This window comes from Anomalospiza imberbis, chromosome 2 (genome assembly GCF_031753505.1).
Source record: "Anomalospiza imberbis isolate Cuckoo-Finch-1a 21T00152 chromosome 2, ASM3175350v1, whole genome shotgun sequence".
NCBI lineage: Eukaryota > Metazoa > Chordata > Aves > Passeriformes > Viduidae > Anomalospiza > Anomalospiza imberbis.
This window is the reverse complement of record NC_089682.1, coordinates 41,494,252-41,514,568: the sequence shown is the minus strand read 5'-3', so window position 1 is coordinate 41,514,568 and position 20,317 is coordinate 41,494,252. Positions and strand designations below refer to the sequence as shown.

Below are 20,317 nucleotides of genomic sequence, written 5' to 3'. Positions count from 1 at the left end.
ACTAACTTTGAATGCTATTTTGTTAGCTAATAAACTGATAAACAAAACACATCCCTTCTTAAGGAGCTGAATGTAACCAAAACACACAGTCAACAGACTTTGTCTTTCAACAAAATCTAAAGCACTAAACAAATATACACAGAAATAACAATGCTACCTAACTCCTCTCTTCTTAAAACACTTTTTTCCTGTCTTGAGTGTACACAGAAGCAAATTAGACTTTACATTAAGTGGGTGTGAATTTTCATGAGTTTTAGAAAGCTGGTAATTTGCCATCAGCAAAGCCACAGCCACCTACAGTGGCTCAGGTCATCCCAATCTCTGCCACTGTGGCCCTTTGTGGACTTGTCCTTCCACGGTTTTGCTACCTGTGCCAGACCCTACACTGCACAGGGAACGTACAGGGTGTGACCAAGGACAGGCATTCAAAATACCAATTGACAATAAGTTTGAACACGTCTTTTGAAATGAGATTACAGACATAGTTAAATCCCACTTCCACCTTCCCTCTGGTGAGGTTGTATCTTTGAATTAAAAAAACACAGCTAAGCAAGTTGTTTGGTTGGGGTTTCTTTAATTATATAAAATATTTCTTATTGGAGAAATAACATCTACATTTATTTGATTTCTGTCACTAGAAACAAGCTAACTTTTGCATTTAAAATGGTGTTAATGAAAATGAACATTCAAAAATACTTACCAAAATTTACATTGATGCCATTTGAAGCAGATGTTAGGGGGGTTGTTTACCTATAAATATTTTACTTTACTTTCTGTAAAAAGATGGTGGGAAATGATGTGCTTTTTAGTCTCCCACAAACAAGAGAACATGTGCACAAACATTCACCAGCAAATACAACAGATTTTTTTTTTCTCTAATGTGTTTTAAGTATGTTTAAAACCCAGGATATTGTTTTATTAATTTTAGAAAATACCTAGAAGACTGCTTGTGTTTAAAACTGTTAAAAACCAATACCAATGCATCTGTGGAGCAGCCAGTCACCATCCTAGCTTGCACATTTTCTTCTGTGAGCTCAAACACTGTGAGCCAGCCTGAAGTTGCAGAGGTATAAATGGAGAAAACCCAACAAAACCAAGTGAGAAAGCAAAACACCGGTGCTACTTCTCCCCGTTCTTCATGTCAGCTGCAGGACTGAACAGGGTGGAAGAGGAAGGGAGAGCAAACAAGTTCATGAACACCACTGCATCTAAAAGATAGATGCAGAATTTATGCAGGATATGCATAAATTGAGCCTCTCTACTCCCCCATATGATCAAAATTCATTATCTTTATTTCAGTGGCAATGGCCAGTATTTCTAATGTAACTGGAAGCTTCAGCTGACATGACTTAGGTCTGGTTTAAACAAGTGAGCTTTGAGGAATAGACACAGCAAACAGTTTGATTGCTTTTTCATTCTCTCTGTTGTCTTTGCCCCTCCTCCGTTGAGGATGGGGAGTCCCTGTACCTGTAATGTATCACTTGTATTTGCCATGCCAACAGCGTCCTGGAGCTCTGCTGGCATTTCCCTGATTTGTCCTCATCGATTCAGCATGGATGGCAGAGGCAACCAAGACAAAGAAGCACCTGTGGCTTGTGGCACCTGTGCTGACAGGGTCCTAGGTACCCCAGGCACACCTTGAGTGTGCTTCCACAATTCTCCAACTCAGCTCAGTGTAGCAGGCCATGAACTTGCTCCTTTTCCATAAACTGTTCCCTTTTAGAACAATTAAAGAGGCTCAATGCACCGTCTCTTTCAAGTCACTCCTCTATGTTTCCAATAACATAGCAGTATATTTTCTTATAGATTTGGAGAAAGAATGTGCCAAAAAAAAAATCAGAAATATAGGTTTAGTTCCAAGATCTAGTAAGTACTTATTTAAATTCATTACATACCTATTTATCCATGAAGATCTGGAGCTTTTTGAAGACCAAAGAGGTTGGAAGTTTTAACTTTGAAAGATACACATTTGGCACATGGTAAATTCCTACTGTCATAGGTCCTGTGTGATTTTTAACTTCTATGCTGACCAAGCAAGATTAAAAAGTCTGACACAGTGTAAGAAAACAAGCTCAGCAGTTGAATGTTCCCCCCTCTTTAAAGCTCAAGTGCAAGGCAGTTCTGCATTTTCTGCAATTTATTACATGAAATAATTTCAAATGGGTATTAAATTACCTCAAATTTATCAGCCCAAATCAATATACATCTATAGTGAACAGTGGAAGGCCTACAGTACGAGAACAATGAACAGCAAAACTGACTGCTAAGTATGAAAGAGAAGCATGAGGCAATTGAGTCATTATCATCTGACACAGCTGATATAGCAAGAGGCGAGGAGATTATTGAGAAATGGGTTCTTGCAACACCTGATGGTCCTCAGAAATTTAGGTGATTATGGTGGGTGCTCAGCTCAGAAGGGGTGATTTGCTACAGCAAAATATTAGAGAATTCTGGTTGTCCCATCTAGAGGATACTAAAACCCAGTGCAGGAAACAGCAAACCCTGGAAGTGTACTTTAGGCTTATTCCCTCTGGATGCTGCTCTGTGGCCAGTTTGTCTCCAGATCTGTCCCGTGACAGCAGCACCACAGCAGCCACTACCAACTGAAGGGATTTGTTCCCACTCCCCTGGTGCAGGTCCTCTGGAGGTGACAAAATGCTGCCAAGCTACAGGGGTGCTTATCAATATGGCTAAACACATGATCCTGGGAAGTTTTATCTCACAGGATATGTTAAGGTTACTGAGAGGGATCAGCTTCATTGTTCATCTTTGGGGACATCTTCAGGAATCTCTTCTCATGAAGTATCTTGAGGAATTTCTGTGGTAGCAGAAATTCTATAAACCTGCTATTAAGGCAATTGTGATTAAAGTTAGCACACCTAATCAAAATTGTACACAAAAGGTACAGTAGGAGACAAGACTGTATAGTAGGAAACAAGATTAGGGAATAAATCACTTCTTATTGCAAAATTTTAAAAAGAAATTTAAAAAAGGAGAAAAAAATTCAATAAAGTGGTCCAGCTAGGTAAAAGCTCGAGCAAACAGGAGTGATAGCCCAAGGAATGGTTGCATCCAAAATGTATAAGTCAAAAGGTGTATAAATTTTTAAAGTAAATAAATGGGACCAAAAGTACATACAATTTTAAAATTAAATCAGAAAAGCATGGGTTTAATTCCAAAGGGAACAGTGTGTTCCAGAGTATTGAGTTATACATTGCTGTATTGAAGAGTAGGTCAAGATCTTATCAGCTCTATTATGAGGAATGTCAATAAAAGGCTGTGCTATGATAAAATGTTTAATTAAAAATGAACATTGTGCAACAGATGAACTCTTTGTATTATACAGAAAAAGGAATCAAATGGATTGTGTTCTCCAAGTTACAAATTGCAGTGAATCATTTTCCCTCCATCAAGCATTCTTATCAGTACAAAATCTTGTATTAAAAATGTTTTTACTTATACTAAGATTTTTTACAAATTAGTGTAGGACTATACCTACAGGACACTTCAAATACTTGAGCATCTGGAACAGCTGTGAGGAGAAGAACACTAGGATCTTATTTTCTCGGTACTCTTTCAGGTGAATAAGTGGTTTGCTTTGGCAAGTTAATTAATAAAGCAAAATATTAATATTGATCCAGTGAGTTGATCCAAAAGGAACAGGAACAAGCAAGAATCAATATTTTGGTTCATTACTTATATAATACACATGTACTCAACATGACTGCCCTAAACATCTCTCACAGTTCAGTACAGAAGGTGATAAACAATAATACCAAGAAGAGCACAGGGAACTAAATGCAGCAACACCCATGGTGGATGGACATCATGATTCTTCCCTGGTGAAAATACTTTATCTCAATCCCCTCTGCAATGTTAACCATCTTAGACACTGGCCAGAGCCAGGATACCTACCTATGAGAGTAAAGGCAAAGGAATTCAAGATGGAAAATATGTTTTTTACAAGGTTTTAAAGAAAAGATGCAAAATGCAGGGAGCATAAAATGGTAAATTGGCACCATAGGACTAGGCAAAAAATGGCTTAACACTTTAGTGGCCTTCCTTCCCAGCATAACTTTGTGTAACAAAGCATAACAGAACATTCACATGGACACTTGGGCCAGAACATGCAGAAGAGAACATTTTTAATATCTCTACCACTCAGCTTCAAACCCCCAACAGAGCATACAGATGTATATGGACACATACACTGCATAAACTGCTTACTTCTTAAATCCTAGCCCAAACTGGGAGAGATTTCTAATGAAAAACATTGTAAAATTCCTAAAACAAGATACACCAATAGAATGAAACTTCCAATAGCTGATGAACCTGAGTTACTGAGACAGATAAATCAGATAACAGATAAGAGCACACTCAGAATTTCATATCTGTCCCTTTTTCAGAAGAAATTATTTATTGCATTTAAAAAAATCTCAGTCAGAAATAGCTTTGTTGTAGCATTCATGTTTTTGACAATCAAAATTTAGCCTCATATGTCAGACAACAATTTTAATGTACTCTTATGCCTGCACTATACAATAAGTGGAATATATTAGAGCAAAGAGCTCCACTGATCAGTTGATAGAAAAAAAATATTATGTAGAAAATAAGGATTCTGGTGCCCTTTAGTCAAAGGATTTGTAAGTTATTAATGACCTGTGGGCACCAAATGCTCCAGCTGTGGGAGTGTGAAAGAGTCTATTACTACAGCAAGAATAAAACTGAAGTACATATTTTCATCTGTGGACAAAGATAAACTAATCAAATCCAAACTGTTAATACGGGGAAAATCCACCATATGTTCATGAAAGAATTTCCAGGCATAGAAACTGATGAAATTAAAGAGCTATTAAGTGATCTAGTCTTCCTCTCAGAATTAAGCCTTGTTTCCTGCAGTTCTTGCATAATAATACCTTACCCGTAGGATTGCCACCCTATCCCTTGGTAAATTGTTCGGAAGTCCTTTATCTTTTCATCAGATACTATTTCCTGAGATTCAGTCTATAATTACCCATAATGATACGGTCATATTTAAGGACAGAAAAATCTAGGTAATAGAAACATGTTTCCTTCAAGCATAGGACATCCCAAAACAAGAAAAAATAAACTTCAATAAGAGAGAATTATTACCTAAGAAGCAGATTTGGTAGCAACATTAAAAACTAAGTCCTCAGAGGAGGTCTAGTTAGGGGCAGGAATGGAGCAAATCTTTCACCAGGAGCCAGTAGAGATTCCCAGGGTCATGGCCTAGTTGAAATTAAGAGAAAAACTCCTGCTGATTTCAATGGGGCCAGGGTATGGTCCCCATATTTTATCCATAGTATATCATCACAAGTGTAAACTACAAATGAAGCATCATGAGGTGAGGTGCCTATAATTCCTAATGTTTTCATCCACTGTAATAGCCAAGACCTCTCCCTGAACTCCAACAGAAGCAAATTAGTTCCACATGTCAGATACTAACCATAATATTTTCCCTTACACTTGGTACACAATGAGGGGATGCAGTACAGCACAGAGCAATTAATACATTTATTTTTGTGAAATAAAGCACGACAGAATAACTCAGAAAAGATGTTGCTCACTTGAAGGTTGCTAGCTCATGAAGAGTATAAGTAGGAAAGACAATCAGTGGAAAATAAGATAAATTAAGCCTCCCCCTTTACTGTCTAACACCTTCCTAGCTGTTGCTTCGTTTCAACCCTTCTTTCCTTGCAGGTCTCCTGGTGCCCCTCATTTTCAACATCAGCTCTGAATCTGGGATTACAATCTATCACAATCCAAACTGAACCAGTTTTTACTGTTTCCTGAGAGAGAAATCTAACATATAGGATAGGACTGCTAAGCATAGGCAACTCATGCATTTTGCATACCCTACAGAATCCTGCCAAGGGCTCAGCTGCCATTCCAGATGGCTGTGGGTCTATTGCGTGTTTTGTGTTGTATTTACCAGTCCCATGTTTAAGTAACAAACTCTCACCTCAATATGTCTTTTACCACCAGTGAGAAAATAGAAAAAGAGAACCAAGGCCTTTAGGCAGTACCTACTCATTGCACTACACTTTGACCAGAGATTATGTCTAACAATAATAATATTAATAATATGCAAAAATTTCTCAAATCACTCTCCTGTTCCTGTTTGCTATTCTGTTAGGAAATAATCTTGCCTGTGGATGGTTAACTAAGATATGCTCTTTCTGATGACACGTGTACAGGGACTACAGAGTGTACCTGTAGTCACAGGTAACAGTCACAACAGCCCAAGAATGCTTTGGAACAAAACTGTGACACGAATGAAAGCTCATAGAACATTGTAGCCCACTACAATGCCTGGACTCATTAATTACCCTGTTGGGTAAATACCAACACAGAGGAAGCCACTAAAACAAGCCAAGGTGAAGTCAGACTTGGAATACCTGAATGACTTCACTTATATTAAACAGAAAAGTGACTATGAAGAACTTCATCAGACCTTGTGGAAAAGAGTGAAACCTACCACATTCTGAGAAGCCGTTCTCCTCTGCCAGTACTACTCAGTGCTGAAAGTGGCATCACTCAGAGTGGAGCTTCACAGCAGACAGAAGCTAACATCTATGGAAATTGTTTCTTTCCAGTCCTGTAAAATAAAACCAAATCACAGCTCTTTCAGAAAAAAAGACTCTATAAAAATACTGTGCTGTATAATTCCAATATTATTTTAATTCAAGTCACCCTTGTTAAGCTCAATGTTTCACAAAGAAGAAAAAAGAATTAGAAAGACAACAACAAAAACAAATGGAGAAACAAACAAAAAACCTTCCCCCCTCCTCAAGCTGGAAAATTCAACTTGACATCTGGAGTTCAAGCCGTGTTTTTATGGATTTTATTTACAAATATAATAAAGTCCCTTTCTTTGAAAAAACTGATTTTCACCATTTAGAAGCAGCAAGTTTATAAGAGTTTAGAGGACAAGTAAACATTTGTAAACTTCCATGTATTTGCCAAGTATCCACTATACAGTAGAATGTTGACTACCATGTTAACAGTTTTAAAATATCCCACAGAACCATTTATGATGGAAAATTAATCACCACTTTTTCAACTGGACCATGGCACTGAGTGCTGTGTCCAGTTGCATCTTGAACACCTCAAGGGATGGTAACTCCACCACCTAATTGTAAAAGTCTGAAGATAAGCACTGTAGAATTAGACAAAATTGAAGTAAAGAGATCTATGTTGATCAAATTGATGGTCATATAACTGGAATTTCATTATTTTTTCTGATAATGCATTAACCAAAGTGGAAACTGCTCCTAAATTCACACAGACTTGTATACAATCAAAATGAACACACAGAGAAAGGGAAACTGGATAGCGACAAGCTGATTATTTTGGTGAAAGCTGAGACCACAAGTGTAGAGAGCGCGGGACTCCAGGACGGTTTGGATGGATGAAAGATCTCTGAAGTCAGGTCTTAGAAGATGTGGTTTATTAAAAGGGGGAAAGGCCCTGCTTGGAGTTGCCAGGCACAACTCGTGGCAGGCCCAGGGAGAGAGGGAGAGGGAGAGGGAGAGAGAGGGAGCGAGGGTTCCAGGTGAGGGTCCCAGGGGAAGGTCCAAGAGAGCGTCCGGTCCCTTGGGCACACATTATCAGGGGGCTTCAAGGTGGGCTGGAACAGGACTTGGGCCAATGGGGTCACAGATACCTGATACTTCAGGGGAGGGTTACAGGTGTGGGATGAACCATACATTGGGGGGTGAGACAGAGCATTCCATGTGACCTTTGGACCTATCTGCAGGTAAAGGGCATTGTTTAATCAGAAAGGGGGATTGCTTTCAGCCTGGCTATACTATTGTTTTCTAATTATTCAGTAGTCAAGGTTTGTTATTTCAAATCTAGTTCTCATTTCAATGTCTGTATTTTCCAAATCTTTTGCCAGGCAATCATAAGGTTTTCCTATTTCATCTTCCCCAACACACAAGAAAGATAAAGCCATTTAAGAAAAGAAATATATATACAATGTATAAATATTATCTTCAGGCATTCTCTTTTCAAAAGGTTTTGAACCAAATTCAAGATAGTTTGTAAACATGCATAACTTCAGTAGAGTGACAATCAAGTTTACAAGAGACTAATTTAATACTTTATTATATTAAATACAAAATACTTTCTATCTCTCTTACCCTCTTTGTCTGCAGTAGCAGAACCCCACTATCACCTGTTTTAAAGATATGCAGACCATAGTTTAATTCTATCATTTTAAGACAATGAGAAAATATCGCACAAAAAGTGGCTTTTTGAGTTTGAAATTCTTTCCATGATTGAAGACAGAAAATAAATATTTTTCAATAATCTGTTCAAAGAATTTTGTAAACCAGGTGCCTACTCTACTGACAGAATAGGAATAAAATATTTTTCCTTATAATTGATGTATCTGAGATTAAATAACTATTTCTACAAGATACATTTCTTTTTCAGTTGAAAGAAATACATATTTTAGGTATGTACAAATACAAAGCCAATGATCCTAATATAAATCCTTTTTATGAATCTCAAATGTTAAATTATCATAGAATCATAGAATGGCATGAGTTGGAAAGAGACCTTAAAAATCATCTCATTCCAACCCCCTGCCATAGGCAAGGACACCTTCCTCTAGACCAGGTTGCTCAGAGCTCCATCCAACTTGGCCTTGAACACTTCCAGGGGTGGGGCAGCCACAACAACTCTGAGATACCTGTGCCAGTGCCTCAACATCCTCACAGTAAAGAATTTCTTCCTAACTTCTAATTTAAAAATGTTGTCTGTCAGTTTGAAGCTGTTCCCCCTTGGCCTGTCACTCCAGGCCATTGCAAGCAGTCTCTCTCCATATTTCCTGGGGGCTCCCTTCAGGTACTGGTAGGTCAAAATTAGGTAATCTCAAAGCCTTCTCTTTTCCAGGCTGAACAATCCCAATTCTCTCAGCCCTTCATCACAGCAGGGCTGTTCCATCCCTCTGATCACCTTGGTGCCTCCTCTGGCCTGGCTCCAGCAGGTCCCTGTCCTTCCTGTGCTGGGAGCCCAGAGCTGGATGCAGCCCTGCAGGTGGGGTCTCAGCAGAGTGGGGCAGAGGGGCAGAATCCCCTCCCTGCCCTGCTGCCCATGGGGCTCTGGGTGCAGCCCAGCACACGGCGGGTTCTGGGCTCCCAATGGCCAGGGCATGTCCAGCCTCTCACCCACCAGCACCCCCAGGTCCTTCTCCCAGGGCTGCTCTGGGTCTGTCCATCCCCAGCCTGGATTGGTACTGGGGCTGCCCTGACCCAGGTGCAGCAGCTTGGACTTGGTCGGTTAAACCTCATGAGATTCCCACGGGCCACTTCTTGAGCTTGTCCAGGTCCCTCTGGATGGCATCCCATCCTTCAGGTGTGTCACCCACAGATTGGTGTTATCTGCAAAACCTGCTGAGGGTGCACTCAATCCCTTTGTCTTTACCATTAATGAAGATATTAAATAACACTGGTCCCAGTGTTTGTCATGTCTGAGTATCTGCTTACATGGATACAAGACTAAACCACAAGAGACCCATGATTCAAACCATCACACATGGACACACTGAAGATGAGATCCAAACATGTAAACAAGCCTGACATGCTTCTAATTAGTTTTCTTTATTAGCATACACAGATATCTCCACACACAAACCCATGCACAAGTAAAATACTTGGGTTTCAACTACTTTTTGCATAACATTTCTAGCCTTTGAAATACATATTTTAATGCCATCAGGCACTGGTGTTGTTTTCGCTATATGGCTTAAGGACTAAATGGAAATATTAGTCCCTCAAGTGGTAGCCATTCAATATAAAACTTGTAGCACAGTAGGACATTTTCCTTCATTACCACTTTGCATAACCTGATGTCCCTATTCACATTCACAGTGAAAGTCACTCTTAATAAAAAACATAGTATAACCTGAAACATGTATTTCTGCCCTAAAATAAATCAGATCTTTTGGGGGAAAAGCAGTTATGAAGAATACTTGATACAAATTCATCTGTGTCAAGGAACTTTGGTCAAATCCACTTTGAATATGCTGAAATTAGGTCCACCACCAGCATTCTCTACTTCATAGCTGTGAAAACTTGGCATTTAATATATAAATTATGAATATGGATCAAAGTCCATAGAATAAGAAGCTATAAGTTATGTTCAAAATTATAAAGTGTAAGTCTTTTATAAGGGACTGCAAAACACCTCAGTGAAATCAATATCTTGTGGGATGTCAGAAGAAGAGCTACAAGGGGAATCAAAATTTTTGTTTCTAAAGCAAAACAAAACCAAATTCTCAGAGAGACAACTGAGCTCATGGGAGGAGAAAAAACACCAAAACAAAATTTTATGATACTGAGATGTTAAATGCTACATGCTATAACAGTCCTTCCCTTGGACAGGGAATGAGAAAAACCTCTTATTTAACCATATTAGTTGCTCTCTTGGAGAGGTGAGCCCTCAACACTGTGTTCTCTGGGCTTCATCTTCTCACCTGCACCTGAGGGACAGAGACTGTGCTTTTTCCAACGGGTGCAGAAAAGAAAGATCACAGGTCTGCCTAAAAAATTGCGCATAAAACGGGGAAAAATGGATATTCGGAAAAATACATTTGGTGCAGTGCTGAACAGCCAGCACTGGCTGAGCAGGCACTGTAGGGCTCTTCTCTTTTCCAAGAGTCAGTGTGAAAGGGCCTAGGAAGTGGCATCAGCAGAGGCTGTGTTTCTGAGGAGCAAGACTTCACTGACAGAGGGGGAGGTTTGCATTCCATCATCTACTTTGCTTTCAATATAAATTTTTCCTTCTCTAGATTTACAAAAGGCAGATACTATAATAGGATGGTGGTATGAGCAAAGGGCACAAGGAGTATTCTGTTTGATTTTAAGGCACAGTCAGACTTCTGTCCAGTAAAAATTTAAGAATATATAAAAAAAATAATCCATAAAGTTTTAAAAATTCTACAGTCCAAATGTCGAATTTAGCAGACTCAAATCATGAAAATAGCATTTTGTTTGAATTAATAGTTGCTCACCTTTTATTTTTGTAAAGTGAAACTTCAATTCCTACTTTCTCTTCTTTATTTTTAAAACAAATACAAATTTCTTTCACTGACCAAGACATAGATGGCTAAAGTACTAGTCTTGATCTTCAAAATCTGGAGTTAATTCGAAAATATGCAAATAATTTTGATAATTTTTAGAATGAAGTTCACAAACAGAATTCTGAATTTTTCAAATATTAAAAAAAAATTCCAAGAGTGCCAGTTTGCCCTGAGAAACGTCACATCTCTCGCATCATTAAGTCAGAAAAAGAGGTGCTGGGATTATTTGCTAAAGGTGTCTGATAAATGGAAAAAATAGTCAATAAATTATAGATTAATATAATTAATCTATAATATATATAACATAATTTCTAGATTATATACTTGATTTTACACCTATGACAGTCAAAGGAAACAAAAGAACATTGACTTCAGGACTGTGTCTGATGGGACTTTTTTTTTTTTTTCTTCTCACAAAGGACTTAGAACTAAAGTACCTAATTGTGGTAGGATATTAACTATCTATATATATATATTATCTCTTTAGGCATAGTATTTACTATGTTATACTTGATGCTTTATTGTTATCTTTACTATGGTTTAAAATTTAGAATAACAGCAAAGAAATCAATGTTTTTTTGCTAAACAGAAATTAAGTGGGAGATCCACAAAAGAAAAAAAAACCTGGAAAACCCATTCTGTAAACCTGGGGTCTAATTCCCTTTTGAAAACATCCTCAGCAATTGCCATTTGTTGCCATTCACTTCTATGACAGCAGATTATTGCAGAAAATAAAGTTTGGAATTAATTTGAAATGAATTTTTCACCAGCCACAGTTCTGGCATGGACCATTTGTCACCCTAACAAATGTGTACTAGAATTAGTCTTCATACTGTACAAGGCTTCCCCAGTAGCTTCACACCAGAGCAAATCACAGAGAATTATCAGATTTATTATCTCTTTATTGATATTCCTGAGGCATTTGGATGGATTGATTCGGATGTGCTACTCCTTGGACATATTAGACAGATTACTTAACAAATTCCCGAGCAGCTGCCCGCGACCTGGTCAATATCTCCCAGGAAGTTCCTGCTCACAAGCACCCATCACTTGCCAGGAGCACGTCTGTCCTCTGAGCTACAGCTGTCAGCTTGTGATACACAAACCACAGTACAAAACAGGGCAAGTTAATGCACCTCAATCTTGCCTTTTGAATTTAGACTATATTTGGGGCTTAATAATAAGCCTCTTTGCATAAATGCTTTGGAAGGTCTCTATTATTCTACTGTTATCTAATCATCAAAAGGAAATGTTTCTCAAGAGACAGATCATGCTTATATTGCTATATTTTGCTTTTAAAATTCCAACACTTGACAAGATGGATAGTCCTCTGCAGCATGTTTTAGTTTGAACTGTGGAGCAGAGCAAATGGAAGTACACTTAGGAATTTCTTAAGGGTTTCTACATGATAGAATCTGGTGATAGAACTTCTGGCTTACTACAGCAGATTCACAGCCTGGCATAGCTTTTCCCTATCCATGTTAAATATATCCCATCTCCTGATGGGAGAAAACTGCCCTCCCTGCAGATCTCAGCCTGGTAATGATGGGCTGTTCCTATTTTACCATTACTCGAGAGTCTTTATACTCCACAGAGACAAAGGCTGTTCTCTGACTAGGACTGTGCATTTCTAAATCTGGAGTTTGACCCTCAACTCACCTCCCACTCATTCCGTAGGAGCAGCCCAGCGCAAACATGCTGAAATCTCAGGATGGCTCAGCAGACTGAATCACCTCCCTTGCCAGTCGGATTCCCAGGAGGCCAAGCAGGATGGAGCTGGGATGTTGCTGTACATCCCACAGCCAGCGATGGAAGAGCTTGTCTCAGCCCAGGGAAAAGGGCGAGGACTCCTCCTTCTCCCTTCTGTCCTTCAGCAATATTCTATCAGAAGTAAAGGCTGGATAGGACAGAGGGAGGAAGGAAGAGAGGGAGATTGGAAGGAAGGGAGGGAGGAAAGAAGACAGTACAAAAGTCCTCGGTGTGTTTATCAGATCAGTTTTCAGCTGGGCAATAGGGAATTCTAAGGATATGACTTAATCCTACCTCTCATACGTTTCGCTCAGAACTGTAGGGAGGGTGCCTTTTCTCAGGAGATGATGTAGAGGGGCCAGATTTCAGCAGTGTTTCCTTACACCTTACCATTTTTACTTTACAAGTCACGCTAACCATGGAAAGGGAAGGGCAATGCTGTTGGCTCATTCCTCCAAATCTCGTTTTCTTATTTTAAATGCAGAAATAGACTTTTTGACCAGTTGCTCAGACAGTATGATGGTTAAGCCATCTCTTTTCTGTGTATGAAGAGGTCAATACACACAAGGCCATTTTCAAGGAAATGCTCCACTTGCCAGTCTACAGGGTGATTCTGGCTACATCTTGGTACTGAGGATCTGATGCCCATGCTATGAACAGTTCCACTCTAGTTTGCCTCTGTGGTTTGAATGCCTGGCTGCAGCAAAACTCCCACATTTGTTTCATCTGAAATGAAACCAAATTGTGCTCCAAAATGTGAAGCACAATAATATACTATTTTTTTTCCTGCAAGTGTGTTTTACATGGATCCATATAAACTGCTTCTGAAGTGAAGGAAGACTATGGATAAGCTAAAAACCATAAGAGTCAAGAAGCTGAGAAAAGTGGCTGAATTATTGGTCATATGATAATAAAAGTGATGGTAACAAATATACCCAGAAAATTTTATTCACTGAAAATGTTTTTTTCCCAGAAAATTTAGACTATCTCAATATAATAAGACAAAATAATAATAGTGACTATTAAATTAGTCTGAATATTTTCCAGAGTAATTTAAGATAACAGTCCAAAAATAAATGTAGATATCTAGAGAGAGACAAAAATGGCAAGTACTTTTTCTGTTGGCAATATGAATAGAAAAAAATATTTTTCAGTAAAGAGTCTTCACATCACAAATCTTTCCCAGTAAAAGGGGTTCTCTTACCTAAATTATGCAACTAACAAAAAAGAAAATGAGATCCTTAACACATGGTCTTTTTCACAGAATTAGATGGATCTTAAAAACAAGCAAGAAGAAAAATTAAACTGAATTTGCTCATTATCCAATATTCAAAAGTCGCTCTACAAAGTTTTATAAGAATTCAAATTTTACCTGAGAATGTTTCATTTCTTGTTATTCAGATCCATATCTTTCTGAAGAACTAGAAATTTAGAATCCACAATTCACTGCTTTCAATGGTAAAAAACAGCAGATGCAACCCGTGCATGCTGGGACTATTAAGGAAGCCTGAGGTAATAAAATGTTGAAATTACTTTTAAATTCAATGGGAGTGAGACTTCTAACTCCTTAAGGCTGTTGGAAATTATATTTTCCAATATCCTTGAACCAAATAAATTAAAATTTTGATAAACCTTCTGTGAACTAGTAACTATTGATTATTTAATGGTTGATTAAACTTTCTTACTAACTGCCTCCAGAATTTCAAATTAAGAACATTAGCACTCATATTTCAATTTTTCATGAATGTCAATTCTGTCTGAAATTGTGTGTTATTCAACATGAAAGATATCTTGAAAACAATCCTGCATAGGAGTAGGATATGGCATAATAGCCACCCACTGAATGCTACCAACAATGAACCAGTAAAAAATATATAGTTAAATAAGAAAAAATACGACCATTTCTTAAGAACATATTTTATAAAGTAGAGCTTCTTCATTTTCAGAACAGAAAACAGAATTGGTGATTCACATCTATATCCCTTCCCTGGTCATGCACAGCAGGTAGCATGAAGAGGATGGAATTCTGGTTCACCAGCTATTCCATGTTGGCTTCTCCTGTTCCCATATGGTACACTCTTTATCCATGTGCTACACCAAAAGGCATGAAAACCTTGCTTCTGTTGCAATGAAATGAAAGAACAAAATTAAACAGCACAAAACTATGTCTTAAAAATAAATTCTTGGCTTTCAGACAGCTCCAGTGAGTAGCTAAAGTCTAATACTTGAGAAAAGCACTACATGCACTGCCCCACAGAACAAGTCCAGCTCCTCTCCTGCCCAAGGCAGGGATAGTTCATCCTTGCCTTTTCCTTTATTACTGAGCCAGCAAAAGGCATTTTTATCAATACTTCTGAGAAGCTTTTAGCCAGCTGTAAACCATTTTACAATTCATAGGACCTGAAGTTTCTGGTTGGGAAAGTTTCATGGTCATATGCAGCAAGAGGTTAGGTGTGTGAAGACCTCACTGGGAAGAAACAGGGTTCTTCAATTAATAATTTTGAGAAGTGGAAATACCTAGACTGTATGAAGCTTGGAGATTTCTCTGTATAAACATTAGAACTAGAAAAAGAGAAACTTTGGTTTGGTCTAATAATGAGAAAATCACAAATACTAAATAAGTTCTGCTATTTCAATGAAGCAATAAAGAACAGCACTACTGGTTTGCATGCCAGGTCAATTTTATTCCTTTTAAAATATGGGAAAATGAGGGCACTGGAAAACTGCAACTTTCCATCACTGAAAGAGTAGGTATTAACTAAAGGCAAGATTGCTAATGCATGTGTATCCTGCCTACAAATATCTTCACTGCTTTTCCTGCACAGCACACTGGTTTTGTCCTTCAAAAATCTCTCTTGCCTGAGACCTGAAACTCTCATCGAACAAGATACAAGCAGAACAATGGAAAAGGTCTTAAGAGGCCACATACAATATATCCAAACATGAAATGCTCCAAGTTTATAGAGCAAAGTAAACACTTTACAATATTTGTAATCAAAATAGGGAGCCTTTTATTGCTTTGCAGAAATCTATGCCAAGAAAAAATTGCAGCTCTTTTCTTTTTTAATGACGCAGCATGCTGTTAATTTGGGTATAATGCCAAAAAGTTCCATAGTGTTATTCAGGAAAGAGTTGTCTAGAAACCCCTCAATGTCATAGATAAAATTGAATCTGAATGGCTAACCTAATTTGAAAACAAATCAATTCAAAACTAATTTTACCCACAACATGCAGTTTTTAACAAACATCTTTCACTACAACTGAGCTACTTGTGACATCCTTAAGCCAAATACATTTATTCTGTTCCTCATGCTGCATACAAAACAGAAACACATTTCTGGTACTCCTCAGGCCACAGAGAAAACAAATGCCTGAATCTTTCCTCTTTTGTTGTCTCATTCCCATTATTAAAAACAAAGTTCTCCTCACAGCTAGGCAAACACCTTGGAACTTCTCCTGCCCTGGCTTCCTGCCTATTCACCAAAACCATTCGCTCGCTGTCCTGGAGGTTTAAGGTCCTCCCAGAGCTCCACACAGAGAGTCTCTTCCCTTCTGGCCTGAATAGGTCACCACTGGTTTGAAATCCTACCCAAGAGGTGAGTATTCTCGTGCCTTTTGTACCCAGATGCTGCAGGTATGGGATTGGTCCTTCTCTTCAAGGAATTAGTGAAAGGCAGAAACTTCCCAGAGCCCATCATACACTGACTTGATAAAACTGCTGCCATCTTCCACTCACACATCAAGAAAGCAAACAGGACTGTATAAAGCAAAGCACAGTGGTGAGATGAAGGTCTCTCCTCTATTTGTTTGGCTCTAACAACTAAGTATCAACGTAAGAACTTGCAGTAGTAAGAGATGGAAGGGACAAAGGGTTGAAAAAGGGGGTGGAGGGGGGTATCTTCCATAAAACTATGTGAATTAACCACCTCAGTTCCATCTCTGACTTTGCACAGGAAACTATCTTGGAAAATGCATGAAAAAAATCAAGTAAATAAACTGCAAGGAATTGGTTGACAAAGCAAGGATTTTTTTTTTTTTTTTTTTTTTTTTTACTTAATCCTTATTAATGCCTAAAAAGATTGTATGTTGTGTCTTTCAAAAAAGCCACCTTAGCCCAGACAGCAAATTATTTCTCACTCTGTTATCCTTCCCATAGTTATGGTCTGGCCCTGCACATTAATATGAAGTTTCATGTTATACTTTTTATTGCTTTTGCATTCAGCCTGAAAATTCACCTTAACCATCTAAGTACTGCATCACTCACACCCTCTTTTTTTTTTTTTTTTTTTTTTTTTTGCATTGGAATAAGGAGAGCAAAAACATTAAAAAATGGTGACTGAATAACTTAGAAAACCTGAACCAACACAATTTTTCGTGATCTCTACTCACCCTTTTATAAATATACTTCTACTAGCTTTTATCAAAACAAATCCTTACTCCATTACAGTTCTGTCTAAGCAAGAAGAAAAAGGGCATCTGAACAAATGCAAAACACTTTTGTTCAAGTTTGAGCTTCAAAAGGAAGCACAGAACCAGGCTGTTCTTTCCTTTATTCTGAAGCAACCAGAAGTTACTTCAAAATGTGATTTCTGCTTTCTCATTAACTTTTAAAGCATCTTAAAATCACCTTGGAAAGTAATAAAAATAAAGATAAACATAAACATATAATAATAACAACAACAACCCCCATAAAAAAAAAAACACAGCACCACAAGACAATAAGTTTAGTTGCTTTTCAAGAATTGAGGAGGATTTGTTCTACTGTGTAGTGCATTCCTTCAGGGGTTTTACTTCTTTGTCCTGTAAGGATTTTCTGTCCTTATAGTGAAGGAAAAAATATTACTCTGTCCCAGAATTTACAAAATCATATCACTATTACAAATTCTTGAAGAATTGTTCAACAGCCAGAAAGTGTTAGAAAAGGAACATATTTCTTGTTGCACAACAAAGAATTTAAAGTAATTTCTATTAATATTATACAGAATATTTTTAGATCCCTACCTACTAAACCCTTGTTAAAAAGTCCTGTGGGATTGAAGTCATTCAGGATATTAATCATTTTTAATTTTACAATTACAAAGGCATTTAATTTGACCTGAAAGTTCAAAATTAAGTTTCTAAACTGGATTGAATAACATAGGGTTTCCCACTGAACAGAAATACAGTTCTTCCAGTAAATAAAAGATATATATATTCAAATATTGATAAGAGGAAAAAATACAACAAACAAACAATGAAATTTATTCTGTGTATTAACCTAATTTTATATTTTAACAATAAATAGAACAAAACAGGTTGTCTATTTAATGTGTTTCTATCATTTTCACAGCGGGAAGACACTGACCTAAGTTCTTGTTTCAGTTCATTCTGCCAACACAACTCCTGCTTGTATAGAACTTCTTTTAAACAGATGCTTTATTCAAATGTTCTTGAAAATTCAAAAAGAAGACTTGCGGAAATTTAGACACACTATTACTATTATTAGAACACTTCTTTGTATATAATACATCCCACTGGAAAATAGTATAAAACTAATTGAAATAGTTCATAAAGCATTTCACATTCATCTCACAAATTTTATGAGAGCATTGTGGTCTAAATACACTTTTAATTAATTTACCTCTGTCAACAAATAATTAAATTTTAAGGATTGTAAACAGTGATAAATTAAATTTAAAGGCCTCCATTAATCTTGATAAAGAATATCAGTGCATAACTTAGTTTACTTATAACTAAATATATTCAAAAACAAAATGGTTTATAACCTAGGCACCAGACAGTCTTTAATAGTAGCATTCAACAAATTCCTAGAACTGTACCTACACCAATGCTGAAGCACCTGAGCCTTAACTTTACTTCCATGTCTCAGTTGAACTACTCCAGGTGTGAAGTCACTCCCTGTGTTAGCATCTGTTAAATGAGATCCATAATTACAGCTGGCAGTTGGAAAACTGAAGCCAAAAATGAATTAGCATTTCAAATATTTCAGTATATATACTATTCCCATGTCACCAATTATAGTCCCATCTGTACAAAACTGTACCAAAAAACCTCATATTTTAATATCCTTCCCTTTCATGTCTAAATGCTTCACTTGCATTGGAAAATAATTTTTTTTTCCACCAACCACCTTACAGAATGGTCAGCATTGCTATCACCAGCAACAATGCATTACCATTGTACAAATTACTTCCTAATCTTGGAGGGAATTTATTTCCACAGCAGTATAGGTTTTATTATTTCTGAGTTGTTGACCATCTTAACCAATACAAATCCTTTTCTACATAGGGTATGGTATCAGACAGAGGTAAGCAAAAAGGTAAGATATCTTAAGAGATGAGCTTTTTCTGTGAACTTGGGCATTATGCTTTTCCCCCCTTCTTTCTACTTTCCTGCTTCTGCAGAAAAAACAATTCACTACAGTATTTATCAAATTCAAACAATAAAATCCTCAAATAATGCATGTGCTGTTACAAAAGAAAGTTGGAGCAGTCTATGTTTTTTTCTTTTTTTTTAAGAAGAAAACTTACCTAGAGGGCAAAACCAGTCCAAAAGTATATGGCATTTAATATTTTACAGAATATATGTCTACAGAATATACTCTGTGCTTCTGAAGAATAAATCTCTCTCTACTGAAGTACTTGTGCCTTGCCAAAGAGCCTGAGAAGATGATAAAAGTTCAATCCAAGGTAGCCTAGATAATAATTTTATTCTATGAAATGGAGAAAAAATATACTATATATTCTATTTATTTTTTAGCTTCCAGGCACACACTCTAGTATTATCAGAAATACAAAAAAACTTAGTATATGAGAGAAATTTTGCAAATTATCATAGAACATGCTCTATCTCTGGTAAAGAGAAAACTCTGAACTGAGAAAGAAAAAAAAAACAACAAAAAATTTTATCTGTTTTAAGAAAGTCCTGAGACCATTTAATTTACTAGTTTCCTATACAACTTTGAGAAAAGAGTATTAAACTCTCTGGACTCAGTAACAAAAGAAAAACAGAATGTAAGCTCTGTAATCAGAATTGAAATAGACATAGGAAAATAATAAAGTATCATACAGCATCTTTATCTAAGAACTATTCTGTCAAATTAGAACTAAAATAATTTAATTTCTTTAAAACTTATACATTTAAAGTTTGTACAATGGTAAATATTTTACAAACATATCTAGGAATTGTTCTTCTAATACTGGTAGTTCTGTGAAGTTTCAGAGAAGTTTGAGAAAAATATTATGGTCATTAATAAAGAAACAAAAACAATACTTCAATCTGTTTCCCAATACAAAGCTTTATTTTGCATTATTAATTTAAAATGTAATGATGTATGTGAATTAGAAAGGTTTAAATTCCACAAGTGCTTGCTCCCAGGAGTCCCACATTGAATATATTTTCCCAGACAAATAGGACTATCTACAAGTGTAGTCATGTGAAGAACCAGGCATCCTCCAT

The 20,317-nt window shown here is 37.1% G+C and overlaps 1 protein-coding gene across 26 annotated transcripts in view; it reads right to left on the bottom strand.

Moving 5' to 3' along the window:
- The window catches only part of LOC137468721 (uncharacterized), a 296,780-nt gene that overhangs the window by 171,123 nt on the left and 105,340 nt on the right, over positions 1-20,317 (bottom strand). For 3 of the 26 annotated variants that reach the window (XR_010996142.1, XR_010996148.1, XM_068180669.1), the window contains one exon: positions 6,500-6,619. Coding sequence is in view for 1 of the 26 variants with exons in the window: in XM_068180669.1 (XP_068036770.1) it covers positions 6,500-6,555 (56 nt within the window). In the remaining 25 variants the exon portion in view is untranslated. Of the gene's footprint in view, positions 1-1,895; positions 2,782-6,499; positions 6,620-20,317 lie in introns of those variants that run through there. The other 23 variants (XR_010996143.1, XR_010996154.1, XM_068180667.1 and 20 more) reach the window with 17 other exon arrangements.